Raw genomic sequence first — 18,058 nt, 5'->3', positions numbered from 1 at the left:
TTACAACCCCAGACGTGCCAGCCAGGGCGCCGAACCAAGCACCTGCCAGTAAAAGCTGGCATTTTGCGATTGTTACAAAGTGTTACTCTGTTGCCCTGCCTCCCTGCAGGCAGCACGGGGGGCGGGGAGAGAGGCGGGAGAGCTCTCTTCTTCCCTCCTCTGCCGCAGCCCGGGGGAGAGACGGGGGACCCCGCGTCACCATTGCCGCGGCTCGGGGAGGAGGGGGGGGGGGCTCTGCCCCCACCCTCCACCGCCGTGGCGGGAGCAGGGAGTGCTCCATGCCCGGCCGGCGCCGCGGCAGGAGCGATGCCAGGGCGAGCGAACCCAGAGGCGGCGGCCAGCCCCAAGCGGCACCACCGAGCTGGGCCACCTGGCCCCGTCAGCAGCCCCTAGCGGGCCGAGCCTGCACAGCCTTAGTTGAGCCAGTAAACCCCGCCCTGCTGCGGTTCTGTTACTATTCGGTAACTTTGTTGCATGCAGGTCCTCGCTGCGAATGACAGAGCGGCTTATATTCAGGTGTGGCTTATTTATGGACAAAGAACGAAATATTTGCCAACACCCAGAGATGCGGCTTATACTCAGTGCAGCTTGTATTAGTGAATTTACTGTAATGTGTTTGTCTGAAAGAAGCAAAAATAATTTCTGCCTATGAATTGAGTTTTTAAAGAACCTCTAAGGCAATAAATAGACCATTCATTTTTACTTAGACTCTTTTGTCATCTCTTAACATTCTCCTAAGGGCCACTGATGTACGTTACAGCTGCAGTGTTAGGGTGCATGTTCCTTATGGATATGAAGCTAAATGAGCAACACAGATAAAAGCTTTATAGTTATTGATGGAGTCTGTGAAATGTAAGTACTTTTGTTTCTTTATTGGATTAGCTGTGAAGGGTCACATCCTTCATACCTGTGGGAATCCGTTGAAGGCACTGGCAGTGTTCTTTTTGGGGTTTAAAAGTGAGTGGGGCATAAAGGCTGTCACTGGTTCTGCAGCTTGTATGTGGGTGTTGCTCATCCAAGGGGACACAGGGCCCTTGTTGCTGGGGCTGAGGAAGCACAGAGACCAGGTGCAGTTGTGTATAGTCCCTGGTGCCACACAGTCTGCAGGGGGCACTGGGAAGAAGGGCAAGAAGAGAAATCTATGCTTTGAGAGCAGCTACAATATGTAATCTATTACTGGCAGTAGAACCAAGTAGTGACAATCACCAGTCTATCAGCAAACTCTTCCTAGTTCAGATCAAACCCCCAAACCCTCTGCTTTTGCCATCCTTTCTGTATTTCTGCAGGCACAGCCCATCACTCCATTGGCTCCAGACCTTTGCGGTGGCTGACAGGATGTCTGTGCCTGGTTACACCATGTTCTGCACCCCGTGCTTGCTCTGGGAGCTACAGCACTACCGAGTGCTTCAATTATGGCAGATAGAAGATGAACCAGGCCCAAGTGAACCCCTGGGCCTTAAAGAAGGGTTTCTGATTAGTTTTTATATTGTGCAAATGGAGAAACATAAGATATTTACTCTGCCAACCTGTGAGCTCTCAGAGAGCAGTTCCTGTGTCACCTGTCTGATGGCACAGCCTGGGGGCATGAAGTGGGCAAAAGGGAAATGTGTTTGGGGTTCCTTTCTCTGGTTCTGACCTACACACACTTGATCAGGCCAGCAGAGCAATGTGGTTTGTCTTGGCTGCAAAGGAAAAGCAAAGATGTTGTATGTGTAATGGTGGGCAGGGCTGCAGCAGCCCCTGAGTGCACCCACTGTGTCCCCAGCTGCACAGGGAGGGGTCTGTAGGAAACCTTATTCCATCTCCCAGGTTTGCAAAGGCTGCTGGAGTGCTCTGCTGAAACCTGAATGTGAAACATTTGTTATTGCAGCACAGTGGAAAAGGCACAGTCATTTCTACATGTGAGGTTCAGGAGGACACAGGCAGATCAAAGAACCCAGAATAACTCACTGGGACTTACATGGCTACAGATGGATGTCTGGAGGGAATTGCATTGAGTTCCTGGTGCATTTTAAGTTTAAAAGAAAGGAATAATAATAAAGTTTCATAAACACGCCACTTTTACCATGACATCACTTAACCCAGAATAGGTAATGGGTTTGATCACCAAGCACATTGGAAATCTAAACAAACCATTTGGCCAGCATTTCTTTGGCCTTTGAGCATCCTGGATCATTTAGCTGCCTGTTCTGGAAAAAGTAGAGTAGCAGGATCTGCAGCTTCATGCTGTAAATGGCCTTTAACAGACCTGATGGTTTTCTCATGTTTGTGTTTAATTTTGGTCAGTTTGCAGCAGTGTCAGTACCAATGGAAAATAATGCTTTTCACTTCTCAGCACCTGCTTTTAAGTTCCTAATGGAATATTTTGCACAGATTTGAATATTGGAATATTTTTTAAAGCAGATTATTTCTCATTTGGTGAATTACCACCTTTAGCTGTAAGTTTTTAGCTTGTCTGTACAGCCTGAATTTATGGCCAGTTTTCCCATATCATTGTTTTCAGTTTTCTGTTGGCCATAGCGCCCTCACTTTTATGTTAAAATATATTAAGGGGGCACTGACTGTGAAAGTATAAGTGTATTAAAATTGATGTTGTAGTATTTAGGCTGCAGATGTGCTAGTCGTCAGATCTGGATACAATTTTGGATATATATTAATTTCCTAATACGTATTCAAACCTAGGATTTCATATACAGGATGTGCTGGAGTTGGCAGTGCTTTCACCATAGTTCTGTCAATATACTACAGCCCTCATCTTGTTCAGTTCCTCAAAACAGTTCTCCATCTTTCTTGTTCCAGAGCGTGTTGGCTTTTGCATGGAAGTTTATAATTGTAAATGGGATGAGGGTCTCAATTTTCGAAATAATAAGTATTGTGGATTGAATCTTCAAGCCGTTTTTCAGACTGGTGCATAGGCAGACACAGGCTGGACATGGTATTCTAAAAGACCAGTGCCCATTTTGTGATGAAAACAAGTGGGAGCCAGGCCCCTCCATGCTGACTTTATTACTGCTTTTGTTTATAATTTAGAAGGGGAGAGTGCACTGGGCTTTCTGAGACTGTCTCTCATATATAATTGTGCTCTCTATATGTCCAGCCCTTTCTCACCCTTCCCCAGTAACTGGCCAGCAGATGCCAAATTTCAACCAGGTGTCACTGAACTTGGCAGAGACTGAATTGTCTTTGGGGATCTTTTACTCTCTTGTTGTGAGTTGTGAAGTGTCACTGTTGGCTGAGGGGAGCTGGCCCCAAGGCTGAGGCAGGCCCTGCTTGGCTGCTGGTGCCCAGCAGGGCTGGGAGCAGGGTTCACTGCTGGGCTGGGCTGGGCTGGCTGTGTGGGAGCATGGGATGGAGAAGGCACAGGAAGCAAGGTGCCAATCCTGCTCACAGAACAATTTGTTGTTTTTTCTAAATCTGCCTCCTAGTGCAGAGGCTTCCCGGAGGAGGTGAGTACCTGGAGCTGGCACCTCAGTGAGCGCTACAAAGCAGCTGCTAACTGCCCTAGAGCCCCTCTCCATCCCTTCCAATGCCTCCTGAAAAGCTCTTCCTTGTCTCTGCCCCTCACATTTCTTCCTTTTGCTGCTCTGCAACTGCCAAGCTTTGCATAGAGCTATTGGTAAAGCCCAAAGCACCACTTCTTTTGTACAGGATTTTTTAGTTTGTGGTTCTGTAATTTTGTTTTTCTAGAAATAGTTGTGTGATGCCTTTATGCAAAAGCTGTGCTATAAAGTAAAAAATGTTTGGCTTTTTTCACCCCCTAAATAATAAAATTCTTCTCCCCTGAAATGTTAGGCATGGTGACAATTCTTCTCCCCTGAAATGTTAGGCATGGTGACAAGATTCTGGGAAGATGGATTGACTGATTATGATAAGCATCAGATTCAGCCTACAGAATAATGGACTGATACACTTCCATTTAGGGACTATCATCTCATCCTTGGATGGTGCTGCTGTTCCTTTATGAGTGTAGTTAGTAACTCCTGTGAAACAGCAGCTTCCCTAAGCCATGAGATCAGTGTATGGCTTGGTAGCCATGCAGCAGTCCCTTGGGAATGGAAGTGACAAAACTGCAGAAAGGTGAAGGTTTGTACAAGTGCTGAGGCACAGGGGAATGTCCCTTGGGAATGGCACCAGGGATCATAGTCCCAGTGTCAGTGCTGCTTTCAAGGGGAAGGGTTGGTGTCACAGCTGGAACTCAAGGAGTGCTGGAAGTGTTCAGCATTATAATGACAATAAGAAAAGGATTGCAGTAGGTTGAAATATTTACTCACGTTTGTGATGGGTGCTTATCAATCTGGATATAACCAGCACTTTTCTCTGGGCTCTAAGATCTCAACACAGCATAACAGCAAGTAGAGCAGTGGCCTGAGAGAACATTTCCTGGGTCCTGGGAGTTAATTACAGTGGGGTCTTAATTTAAGAAAGAGTGCTGAGACAGGGAAGGAGTTAGAGCTGAGATTTGCAAAACATACAGAGCAGTATGAGTGACTGTTTGTGCTGGTTTGGGCTTTTTTCCATTTACCAGCCAAAACCAATTCCAAATCCTAGAATGAATTCCAGATCAAAAAGCTTTCTCGTTTAATGCAAAGATAATTTTTTAATATTTTGTAATCCTTAGAAATTAATCTGAACATCAAAGATGTATTTATGTATTAAAAAAAAAATCTGAATGCTTAGGACTTTACAGTATATTTACAGCTGAGATTTACCAAGGTTGGCATATATTTGTGAACACTGTAAGCTGAGAGAAAATTTCACTTTCCCATCCAAGACATGTGCCTTGATCTTAAAGTATTAATAACTTTTCTGTGTCATCATAGATGAAACAATTATTGATTTGCACTTGAAAGCCCCACAGTGTTGAGGCCATAGAGTAGGAGCAAGCAGTGAAGCCTAGGATAGCTGCCTGAGCCTTTGTGTGACTCGTGGTTTATTTGTAACTGCTTCTGCTCCTGCCAGGTCTGTACCTTAACGAAGGAAGATAACCGGAGAGTGGGGGTGATTCCAAGTGATGAACAGCTCCATGTGCTGCCTCTTTACAAGATCTCACAAACGGATGAGTTTGGCACTGAAGAGGGCCTGGAAGCCAAGATAAAAGCCGGAGCCATCCAGGTGCTCACAGCGTTCCCCAGAGAAGTGCGAATGTTGGCTGAGCCTCTCAGAGCTACCAAGAAAAAGAAACCAGACACAAGGAGGACCCCAAGTGAAAAGCAGCCATTAATAGATAAAAAATATTCAACACCAGTAAAACTGAAAACTGAAGCCCCAGAAAGTCTTGGCAACACTTTGCATTGCTTAGGTGAGTGATACTTCTGAAATTCTGCCAGCCTGTTGTGATTCTGTATTCTCTTACACTTCTAATGGGAGGGAAAGCTCCTTTAAAATAAACCACTTGTATATTCTGCATTTTAGGGGTTAATGAACAAGTCACTGTAGCCAGTGTTGTCTCATGGGGCAGAAAAAAACCCAGGTGATCACCCAAAAATAGTTTGTTGGTGGTCTGTGAACAGTTTTGAAGTGTTTACCTAAATAAGCAACTTGAATTTCTGTCACTTTAATGTACAAGAACTGTGTTCTCCACTTCCTATGGCAGATGATGGCTTTCTAAAATCCAAGCTGTGATTCTTTCCTGTCAATGGCATGAACATTGCTGCACAGCAAGAGATTTGTAAAATCCCCTGGGTTTTATCAAATGACAGCGCAAGTTGCACTTTGCAGGGCAGTGGAGTCTGTCAGCAGCAGGTGCCAGGGAGGCCGCGCTCATTGCTCTGCGGTGTGGGCAGCACGGAGTGGTGCCCGGACACTGCTGCTCTGTGCTGTGCTGCCTGCTGCCAGGCCTTGGGCCAGGCTCCACAGGGTAGCACTCTTGGGTGGCACTGGGCAGAAATAAGAACTAGTAAAGAAGGAAGAGGTGGAAGAAGCCATGGACTTGCAATTCTCTGATTAGTGGGTGAAAAATAAATAAAACTAAATCACAGCCTGCTAGGAGGAAGAGAGGAAAATTAGTCCATCTCCTGTAATTTCAAATTTTATTTTGTGAGAGATGTCCAGACCTATGTAGCAGATTTAAGGGAAGAAATAACAGGTAAATGTGTTCTAAAGAATATTTGCATTTTGGAGCGATAACATTTAAAAAACAAATAAAAATCCATTTGCTACACTGTGTAATTGAGTGCTGAGGGTTGTTCAAACTTATTTTCAGAGAACACGTGTCTCTTGAGGTGATGGAGAATGCAATTCTCAAATGCTGTGTTTAAAATCTTCAGGGTGAAGGCCTTGCTCTGGCATGGGGGCTGTTAAAGTCATTAAACACTGTGTTCTGTTTCACAGAACAGGTCTTTAAAGAGTTGATGTGGTCTCCTCATGTCCCTGTACAGCTTTTGGTTTTTCCATACTGACTATTACGCCTGTTACTCTCTCACTTTGACTTTTTTGCATTCCTATTAGAGGAATGTTTTTAATTCATCACTAATTTATAAATTACTAGGAGACAGAATAGAAGAAAGAATAATGCTTCTACACTGTATCAGACAATAATTCTGGGCTGAACCTGTCCATGGTGAGAATCAGTCACGTGAGGAGCCTGTTCCCCAATCCAGCCCTGCAGCAGGCAGCCGTGGCTAAGGAACTGACAGAAACTGAGCAAGGATGTCTGCACAGAGATCTGAAATAATGAGGCAATTACATGGAAAGGTGCAAGACAGCCAAATCACATGACACAAAATCCATTTTGGAAGGGTGGATTTACCTGGAGCATGTTGCCAGATAATTTTTTTTTTTAAAGGCAATTTCTGAGTTAGTATTGGAATGCAATCATTATAATTCAGTAACATTTTGTTTTGTGATGGACAAGATCCATAAACATGCTTTTTCCTTTGATTATAATATGGGGTTAAGGCAGGTCAGAATTTTGACTGATTCCCAAGCTGAATTTCATCAATTATGTGAAAACTGAAGACCTGCAGTCAGCTGTTGGGAAGCATTTCCTTAGGACTGGGCTGTGTGAATTGGGATTCAGTGGTTATTTCATTTTACCTGTTTATTTTCTTCATCCCTCTAGAAATACCTGTCTGTTTTATGTACCTGCCGCCTGACTGGAAGAGGTTAAAGCATTAATTAAGCAAAGTTATTTTCTATGTGTGTATATATATATTTATATATATATATAGATATATATACATGTTCAGTCATAGAGATAGTCCTAGAAAGCTAAAAATAATAATTTTGAAAAATCTGTAGTCAATGTGCATTTTTCATGTTAGAAAGCAAGTATGAAAATATAGGAGAGGTGTTTTATTGCTTGATTAGTACTTACACTTTGGTATGCATTTCTTTTAGGGAACAAAACAGATGCTTTAAAACCTGGAATAAAAATGGAGCCTTCCAGCCACGTTTATGCCATGAAACATACTCCAAACACTACTAAAAATTGCTCTTTGCTAAAACAGTACACGCCTTCCTCCCCCTTTAAGGTGGATAGTTTACATCCTTATCCATCTCTCGCACATAAGTCTGGCCTAACTGCAGTGACTAACATTCAGCAAGATTTTTCAGTTCCCTACGGGTATTTTGAATGCAGTACCAAGCAACCTCACATGCCACCTTATGTTAATTGCAAGAGCTTTGACGTGTCAGTCAAAGATTATACTGGAATTCTGCTGAACGAGAAGGTGAACGGCGTGCCACCCATTCTTCCTGAGGTCACTGCTCCAGGCCCCGCAGCCCAGCAAGAGCCCCTGCCCACTCTACTTGAACAGCAGCCAGACAAACAGAAGTGCCAGCTTCAGCAGGACAGTTCTCCTTCCTCAGAGATGATCAGCCCTTGTGACTCATCGGTACCGCTCCGCTCCTCAGCAAAGGATGCCGTCGGAACTGAAGGTGACTGTTCCCAGGGATGCCCGGTGGAAAAGGGCAGCTCCCATCGAGGACAGACCTGTGACTTTGACTGTGTTGAGGAAAAGCAAAGCAGTGCACTGGGACAACCGGCTGATTCTGAAGAAAAGGCTGAGGAATTGTGGTCAGACAGCGAGCACAATTTTTTAGATGATGACATTGGTGGGGTTGCTGTGGCACCTTCTCATGGTTCTATCTTAATTGAATGTGCAAGGCGTGAACTCCACGCTACCACACCAATTAAAAAACCCAACCGCAATCATCCCACAAGAATTTCTTTAGTTTTTTACCAGCACAAAAATCTAAATGAGCCAAAACATGGTTTAGCCATGTGGGAAGCGAAGATGGCCGAGAGGGCGAGAGAAAAAGAAAAAGAAGCGGAACGATTAGGAACGGAGAATCCTGAACTGAACTCGAGCAACAGGAAAGCAAAGCAACCAAGTGAAAACAGAGATATTTTTTATGAAAACAACGAGTTCAACCAAATTCCGTCGCGCCGAGCATTAACAGTGACCAAGGATAACGTAATCACAGTATCTTCGTATGCCCTGACACGAGTGGCAGGGCCCTACAACCATTGGGCGTAGGCGTGGTGAGCTGTGCCCCTCCCGGTGCAGTTACAGCTGTTTCTTCAAGGTGCTGTTAGAGAACAAGTCTCGTGTCGTTTACTGTTTGCTCATCTCAACCATTTTAAGGCTGAGGTAAAAACAAAAAAAACCAGGGGGGGGATTTCTTCTTAAACTGTGACTTTAACATTTGGTGGTGCTCAAGCACATTTTAAGCAAAAAAAAAAAAAAAGTTGTATAGTTTTAATACATTCTAAGAAAAAGATGTTGTTTAGGTTATTAACCTTGATCCAATCATTCAGTTTATTACCTTTAGGAATTTATATTTTGGTGCTTTAAATCGTCTGTTTACTACGAAAATCATTTATAGGTATTTTAACAGGTTCACATTTTATGGTGTTAAATCAAGTTATACAGTTATAGCTCTACACAGCTCTTGGTGCTTAACCACATCAAACAGTTAAAAATAAATAAGCTGAATTATTACTTCATGGTGCCATTGCTTTAACAACTTCCAACCATTGCTATATAGTCCAAATTGCAGACAAATCTTTTAGAAAATCAATTAATTTTGTTCTTTAGATTCGTCAGTAGAATGAAGTTATTCGTAATGATGGCTGGAAGTTGTTTCTAAGCTGTAAATATATATTTTAAAAGCACTTTCTATTTTTAAAATTAACTTGAAATAGTATAGTATAAGGATCATATTGTCTAAGGTTTGTGCATACTCTACAGAGGAAATGATTTTGTTCTTGCTGTGCAGAGTTCCATGGTGTTACAGCTGCAGGATGTATGCTGATAGCATATGTGGTTGTTTTTAACTTGCCCTTTTTCATTGAAGATTTTATGTTGCATATAAACGAACAGTTATGAATCATAGAACCTTTTTATTCTTTTTCAAGAGAGTGTACAAACATGAAAGAGGAGATGTCTGGTCAATTGCTATTGGGAGTTACGAAAATTATCTGGGTTTTTTAAAGGCAGCATTTGCTATGGTTTCTTTGAGCAATAAGTGCATCAGTCTCATTTGTTTGCAGCGTTCTAAGTTAACCTGGCAACCAAATGTTCCTAATGCCTCAGGGGTAGGATTGTTTTGGGATAAAAAATACCCCCTAGAGTTGCCTTATTCTGTTCTGATAAAAAAAATAATTTGGGAAAAATTCGAAGTGTTGGAAAACTATCAAATTTCTAATATTTAGGAGCCAAGTTTTTGTTAACAATATCCTATCTCTAATACTCACCAACTTCGAGTTCAGTTTTTTTACAAAAATGCTTTGTAAATTTTGGAAGCAATTTATACATTTCACATGGAAAGGGTTGTATCCTTCCTTGAAATTTATGTTCCTTTCTGTTGAGAAATTACAAAACGAGTATTTGCTAAATCAGAGGAAAAACAGACACTCCATTGCTTTTAAATACTGTAGCATCCCACTCTTCTTTCTGATTCTCCTCTCCTATGCATTTCTTGTTTAAACTTATTTATTTAAACCAATTACCAAATGGCAACGTTAGCTAAGGACTGACCTCATCCTGCACCTTCTTCCACGCAAGCCGGCCAGAGCAGGAGCGGAGCTGACGCCAGGGCTTGCTGGGGTCCGAGCGCTGCAGGATCAGGCCCACACACAAAGCTCCTCCTGTCCCCTCCTCCAGTCCCCTGCCTGGGGAACCTGGAGGTGGAATCAAGTCACTTTTGCAAGTGAAAACATGCTAATAATATACTTGATAATATTATCCTGTAGTGGTGCTGTATAGAGGAATATGAACTCTAGATCTGCTTTATTTAAAGACAAGGTGCTTTTTCCTTGAGAAAAAAGGAAAGGTGCTTTTTCCTTCTCTTGACAGTTTCGGTACGAAAAGTACATCAGTGGTGTTTGGAACACTTAGTGCCAGTCAGGACCTTGGTGCTACAAATCCTTGGGTGCGGCTGTCGATCCATGGGACTGCTCTCCTGTGGCCATGTGCAGTGTTTGCAGGAGCCAGCTCTGAAGTAGCAGTCGCTAGTTAATGATCCTGGGTTCAGTTCTGCAGATTCCTGTTCAAATTAACAAAGCTATTCATGGCAGAGGATGGAGGAATTGAACCAGTTCTTTGTATCTTACCTATTTTAAGTAAAACCTGTAAAAACCGGGTATGCTGCAAATTTTAGTTCAAAACTTAATATTAGTTCAAATAGAGGATATGAAGGGATTGTAAATAATGATGAAACAGAACCAATATGATGCCATTGTTTTGTACCAGCAGTTTTATGCTTATTGACTATGTAATATACAGTATACATCAAATCATTATGGTATTTTGTGTGCCTTAGATCTCCATGTTAAAACTTGTATATTTTTGGTGAGCCGAAGATTAGTAGGAATTGCAGCTGTCCATACAGTCAGTAGTGCTGTACATTCCATAGCTGTTCCAGTCATGTATTTGTCCTACCATGTAGAGATTTGTTTGTTTCACTGATAGCCCTGACAGCTTCAGTTTCTGTGATGCTGTAGTTCAGCACTCTCATGTGATAAATTTTCTACACAAAATTGGTAAGCTACAGAGCCATCTCTTTACCTATCAAAATGTTCACACCATTAAAGTGGTTCATTTTTACTTGAATCTTCTCCTAGAAATGCCCACATTTAAATTACTGGAAACTTCAGATTAAAATGTTTCATTGAAAAACCAGCAGCTTCCCTCTAAGAAGTGAGGCACTGAAAGGTGGATTTAAGTGGATCCCTTCAAACAGGTAGCCCAGGTCTACCTTTTTTTGAAATCGCAATTCTAATGAAGAAATGTGTATCTTAACATAATTAATACTATTAACTGATAGGTGCTAAACTCACAGTTACTACTTCATTAATATTACTTACATGAGAGAAATACATCATCTATACAATAACATATCACCCACGGTGCTCTTTCCTTGGCTTTCACCTAAACTGCTTTTTCAACATCCTACCAGGCAGGTTGGCCACTTCCACTTCCTGCTGGACACTCAGTGGGTTGTGATTTGAGAGGCTGATCCTTTCTATTTGCTGTACTGCAGTATAGAAGATACAACTATTTACTGGTTTTACAACTCTGTGCTATTTCTTGTAACACTTCAGGATATTTATCAGTCTTGTACACAAATTGCATTGTTTTCAGTAAGGTTCTCATTTTATAACAGTGTTTATCTCATAGGATCTTCAACTCTGTGGGTCTGTTCTTTCCTTTGCAGCCCACACAACCACTTGTAATTTGCTCTTAGGTTTTAACCTAAGTCCTTCTTGGATAGGCAAGACCAGGAGCTGGATCAAAAATAAAGGTAGCTGGCTAGGTCAGACCCGCATGTTTTATTTGGTTTCCATCAGCTGGCACAATGTTCTGGGTGAAAAACCAGCACATGGACTCAGGTGTGGGCTGGCAGTGGGGTGTGCTTGTCTTTGGATCATTTTTTACAGCATGCCAGGAAAAGCTGAGAAATCCAACATAGGACGCCTCTGACTTCCCAGAAGAAACGTCTCATCCCGTTATCTGCTGGGTCCAGTACCATGACTCCACCTCTGCTGTGGAGGGGAGGAGCAGGGCTTGCTGCAGCACTGGATCTGTTTGACTCCCTAGGGGAGTCACTGCAGTTGTGTCCAGTTAAACAGTGAATTGACTGATTTTTCACATGCTAGTGTATTGCAGAAAATAGAAAGAAATATTTCTGTAAATACTTAAGTCACAAGATCCAAGAAGCTTTGTAAGTATTTACAAATACTTGCAGCTTCCAACCTGTAACAGTTGTATTCAGATTTTTTTAAGGACTTTCTAAGAATCTTAACTGCTGGTGAAAGTCCTTGTGTTACCTATGGCAGTGCTCCTCTAGATGTAGAACAGGAAATAACTGTAGTATCTTGAGCAACATTTTATGTTAAGCATGGGTAAATGACAACTTGTCTAGTACTTAACATTTTTTCTAGCATACAACTGTATGGGGTTTTTAAAGACATGTTTAATTTCATTGCAGTATTAACTATATATGGTTGGTTAAATTTGGGTCCTGTTCAAACTGCTGCAGCCCTGCTGACTCCAGAGTGCTCATTCATCAGTTTTCCTGCAATTTCCATATTTATTTGGATGGGTATGGACAACAATTGACCAACATCTGTGCCAGCTCAGAGGTCAATCTTGCTCTTTCACTTCCCATGCGGTTGACTCCACTTATCAAGCAGTCATCAGCTTTGTAATCCATTTATATATATGGTTGTTTCTTTTCCATAGAAATCCTGTCATTTGTAGGCTATCAGAAGGAAATAGCTGTGTTCTCAGATACATGAAAAACCCAATTGCATGGCCACTTCCATGCTTTGTGTATGTTAACAGCAGTTACATTCAAGCAGTGTGGGGCAAACTCTTTCAGGCCTATTGTGGTTACTGAAATTTGGATTAGGGTCTTTGTGACCTCTGCTCCATAAAATTGTGTTTTGTTTCTTGTGTGAAAGCTGTCTGCCAAGCTGTGACCTGTGACGATCTGCTTTTCAATAGCAGTTACGGATGAGGAGCAGTCCAGTCACATTTGGGGATTCCTGCTTTATTAGGTCTTGCTCTGACTTGCAGGAAGAAGTGTGGAGGGAATATCTTTCCATTGATTATTGTGACACCAGGGTACTGCACTGCAATGTCTGTCACAGCACTATTCTAACCAGTGAGATATTTCATTACAACCTTCTATGTACATGTAGTTGGCATGGTACTTCTTTTCTGTCCATCTGACTTTAAATTCAGTAGCTTATTTTTAGTCTGTGACACTTACATTCTCCTTGAATATGAAACAGAGTGACTGGTGTCAGAAGTCTAGAGGATGTGGCTACTTAATCTTAACAGTTCAGGAAGTGGTTTCAGTCTCTTCGGGGATTACCTGATGTTTAGTCAGTCTTCACAAGTTGTCTACGTGCTGCTTTAGGATGTTGCTGCAAAATTAGAATAACTGAGTTTTACATTCAAGGTTTCCTGAAAGACCAAGGATTTCTAATAGTAGAACCTGCTCAGGCACCAGGAGTGGTTGAATATATGCTGTGTTTATTACTTCCCTGTCAAAACTTTTTGGGTTCTTTTCGAACAGAATAGGCAAACCTTTTAGATACTGTCACACACTTGACTAAGTTATGAAGATTTAGTTCTACGTGATGCTGTGTTGTCTCCCTGAAAAACACTTAATATGGCTGGTTTTGATCAGTAGGTGTCACTCTGTACAGGTGACACTGGCTACTCCAGCCAGCTTTCTCACTCCATGCTCTTTTTGGATCATCAGTTAGTGCTGGCTCACTTTGTCACCTGCTGCTGGATGCTTTCAATGCTTCTAACACCTCCAAAAGTTTTGCCCTTTGCAGATGTGCTTCAGCAGCACGGCTGCCAGCCTGCCTGTGAGTCCCCCTGCACGCTGTCCTGCTCTGCATGGAAATCAGCCATCTTCATCTCAGGAATGTCATGTGAAGCTATTCTCCCCCTAAAATCCATTTCTTTCAGCCACCTGCAAAAGGCTGCCCAGAGAGGTTGTGGATGTTCCCTGTCCCTGGAAGTGTCCCAGGCCAGGTTGGATGGGGCTTGAAGTAACCTGGTGTAGTGAAAGAGGAAAGGGGATTGGAAAGAGGTGAGCTGTAAGGTCCCTTCCAACCCAAACCAGTCTGATTCCTTGTGTTCTATATGTGAAAGTTCTAGGGCTTTTACTTCACATTTTCTCATACAGAGCCTAGAATATTACAGCTGGGATTATTTAAAAGTCCAGTAGAGAGGGACAATTCATAATCTGTCACAAACACTGTTTTCTTACTTTTTTAATCAAATAATCAGTTTTCCAGTTAATTTCCAGATTTTTTGATGTAGTTGTTATGATCTGTTCTTGTATCTGCAAGTAGCCATACAAAGGGGACTTTGCAAGACTAGAAAACCATCATCCCCCTGAGAAGGAAAAGTCATTCCTTCTCAGAGTACAGGATTTTTTCATGTTGGTAGCATCTTGGTGTCTTGTCTTTTGAGTCACATTTAACAGCTCTGCTCAATTCCTGACATCAGACAGCTGCTGCAGCCCCTGCATGATTACAAGAGCAGGAGTGTTTCTTTACATCTTTTAATCTTGGACCAGTCTTTGTGAGATATCAAAGTATTGTGTAAGTATTATTAAATGCCTGAACTAACACAGGACTGCTTGGAAAAATACATTCTTCATCTGTGGCAAAAAATGGAATCGAAGGAGTTTGAGCAGAAAATAATTAAGGTGGTTACTGCCTTTTATTAAAGGGTATTGAGGTGTCAGCATTGCTGTTTCTTTGTCTTGCTGAGAATAAAGACTTCAGGATTCTTTTTCCAGTACAGTTCCCAGTTTACCATCCCAACAGTTGTTCATGGTGTTCACCATGTACTGCTAAGCTTTAGTTTTAAAAGATACAAGATGCTTCTTGATGCTGTATCCTTAATTCTTCCAGGTGTATTTTCCTTTCTTCTTCTGCTGGGCCATTATATTGGCATTTTTCCACACACAGTTCTATTCAAATGCCAGACTCTTCCATCAGCACACTTGCAGTGAATGCAAGGCTGGGGTGCTAAATAACGTGACAGTGACTTGCTTTGGTGTGACTGATCAACGGTGCTTTTTCCAACTCTGGGCACACCTTGCAGACATTGCTCACAGAGCACAGGTGCACACCTCAAAAACTACATATGTAGGGAGGACAGCTTTGGCACTAAAACTACAGTTACCAGTTACAGTAGGTGAACTGAGTTCCAAAGAAGTGCTGTTGCAGTGCAGCGAGGGAACTGCTCTTTTTGATGTTCAGTAGTGCAGTTGTTGCCACAGAACGTTCTAATGCTGTTGTGGAAAGTTTTGTGACCTGATCAATATTTTACATGTATATCTGTATTTTTATTATATTGTAATGGAAAAAGGGTCCTGGGTTTGGGAGTTGTCTTAAAGTAAGAATGGAGGCCCTGATTCTCGTTTATACTACTGTCCATTGCATTGGAAGGATAAAGGGGCCTCCAATGGATGTCACTTCAGCTTTCATCCTTTGGAGTATCCCATCACACTGAACAGAGTGTAAAAGATCAGTAGTATAAATAAAAACAGTTACCAAATTACTGATTGGTACAATCATGTGAAATCAGTTTCGTGGTATCCTTACTGTGCACATACTGGCCAGTAACATCCAGATTGTTCTTAGTTTAGAAATACAGGTTGAAAAAAGACCTGCTTGGGTTTTACCAGGTTTAAACATTTGCTTATATTGGCTGTCCTTTGCCCAGTGCTGTCTACAAAGACAGTGTGGTAAAAGATTTGTACCTCTGGGTAATGGCCAGCCCAGAAATCTCCCAAAATTGTCAAAAATGCTGTTTTTATGGTAGTTTTTCTTAAAATACTTATGATACTTTATCATAACTTGGATCCCTTTTACTTGATGATATAAACTGGGGTTGTGACAATCTACTGAACTCCCTTCTGTCCTGACTTCACACCCAGCAGAGTGTGCAGTGTTGTGTGCTGTTGTCACGCTCTGGTGAGTTTGGGGACACAAAACCAACACCTTCTGCCTTCCCTGACTGTGGTGCTACGTGCCAGGGAAACCCTGGCATTGCTCTGCATGCCTGAGTCCTGCAGAGCTCCCCTTGCTGCCCGTGGAAGTTTTATGTAAACAACAGCCCTGTACATTGCTGTTATGCAATGCAAACTTCTCATTCAAAAAAGTTTGAGGAAAAGGAAATATACTTCCCTTCTTAAATTTTCACACTGCAGTGATACTGCAGAGCCTAATGAGAACAGATTTTGTATCGCCTCTGTCTAATCCATGCAACTCAACAGGCAGCAGCTGAACTTCGTGAAGCTCTTGTCCTCTAAATGAAAATACATTTGTAGTCAAGAAGAACAAATGGGGTGTCCCAGTACTGCTAAAAGAAAGCCAGTTCTAACCCATGCAAACATTCATACATTTCAGTCTTTACCAGTGAATTATTCTACGATTATTTGTTCAGTTTGGGAGAGACAGCTCTTCATAATGTGACAATATCACTCCAGGTCACAAGTACTGATCAGAATTTGCTGTCATTAAGAACATAAAAATGTAAGGATATGCTGAACTGAAATGCTATGGTTAATTAATTCCTTCCTGATTTGGGAAGATAAAAGATTAATAATATGCCAAAGCAAAAGAAAAAGAAGTCATGGGGTTTTTTTCCTTCTCTCTCTCTTATTTTCAATCTTTCTTTCTTTCTTTCCTTGGGATGCATTAGATATTTATTTTTCAATGTTGAATTTGAGATTTTAATCCCAGTTACCAATGTACAGTATTGAAATCTGGAACATAAAACTAACATTTTTAAGCAAAAGATGATGTACAGGGAGAAAAAAAATCGGGAAGAAAAAGCACTTCATTATGTCACAGTATTTACAGGAGAAAGTGTAAAAATTACTTCTTTTTTCAGAAAAACATTTGGGGCCTGATTCTTTACTGGTATAACTGAGCATAGCTCCCTGAGGCTGGTGGAGCTTGGCAGAGTTATGCTAGCTGAGAAACTGAACCTTAAAATCTTCTCTGCAGACAAGGGAACCCTTACCAGCAGTACTTGAAGACTTGTGAGTTGTGACTGCATGTTACTTGAAAGATCTAATTAAGCTATGTTTTTTGGTGCAAGCAGTTGTTGTACATGATTTCATGTTTATGTAGCAAGATGCATTGAAATGTTGATACTAGTATTGAAACATACATGTAAAAATTGTCGTTGTGGAAATTGTCTGTTCTGTTCTATTTTTCTTGTGTGTCTCATCTGTTTAGAACGTAAACTTTCTTTTTTTTTATTGTCCTAACTGAATAAGGCTAAATGAATACTGTAATTGAAAATATATTTTAAATCTTGTCATGAGTTTTTAAAAAGACTATTACAAATTGTATCATTCCTGATTACACAGAACTTTGTGGGTGGTTTTAAATAAATTTTATACTTCTATTTTGCACTTAGTCGTCTAATTTTTCTTTCCTGCTCTTAGCAATAACAACCACTGTCATGTGTAGAAGTATATTTGTTAATTACCAATAGGACCTACAGGGGCTTCATCCAAAAAGTCAGCAGGTTTCAGCACTGGAAAGGGACAGGCATAAATCCAGTCCCTGTTCTCAGTCTGCCTCTGCTTCAGGCTGGACTCACCTGTGCCCAGGTCAAGAGAAGCAGACGGAAAATCTGATCTTCATTTTCTGACTGAAAAAGACAAAACAGTTGCTGAACATGTCTGTCTCTTTTTGCTACCTGTCTGGCAGAGCAAGCTTATGGGAATCATTTACTGTGGCATTTAATTACCAGCCACTGGAAATATTTGCTGCAAATCAGAGGGTAGGGTTGGGTTTTTTCTCAAAACAGACCTCAGCACTAGCCTGCTTTACTGACATGGTAGTGCACAACAACACTGAACAGAATCCCTGTTGTTGAGATCTGAAGAAGAGGAGGCACACAACTCTGCTCATACTTGCTGCTTTTCCTTCTCCAGTATGTGCAGCAGCAAAATAATAAGCAAAAATCATCTTCCAGGTAACTGGAATCTCCCAGAGAGCAGAGAAATGCTGGTATCCTCTGGCTTCACTAATGCCCTGAAAAGAAACTACATGGTG

At 41.7% G+C, this 18,058-nt stretch overlaps 1 protein-coding gene across 3 annotated transcripts in view; it reads left to right on the top strand.

The window, feature by feature from the left end:
* TET1 (tet methylcytosine dioxygenase 1) overlaps window positions 1–17,408 on the top strand; it is a 75,500-nt gene extending 58,092 nt beyond the window's left edge. For all 3 annotated transcript variants that reach the window (XM_033065572.2, XM_033065573.2, XM_033065571.2), the window contains 2 exons: window positions 4,960–5,299; window positions 7,339–17,408. In XM_033065572.2, coding sequence (XP_032921463.1) covers window positions 4,960–5,299; window positions 7,339–8,480 — 1,482 coding nt within the window. In that variant the 3' untranslated portion in view covers window positions 8,481–17,408. The remainder of the gene's footprint in view (window positions 1–4,959; window positions 5,300–7,338) is intronic.
* Window positions 17,409–18,058: the final 650 nt, after the last annotated feature.

The sequence above is a fragment of the Catharus ustulatus genome, chromosome 8 (genome assembly GCF_009819885.2).
Source record: "Catharus ustulatus isolate bCatUst1 chromosome 8, bCatUst1.pri.v2, whole genome shotgun sequence".
Taxonomy (NCBI): domain Eukaryota; kingdom Metazoa; phylum Chordata; class Aves; order Passeriformes; family Turdidae; genus Catharus; species Catharus ustulatus.
Note: the sequence above shows the minus strand (reverse complement) of the source record. Positions and strands in the feature narration are given on the sequence as shown.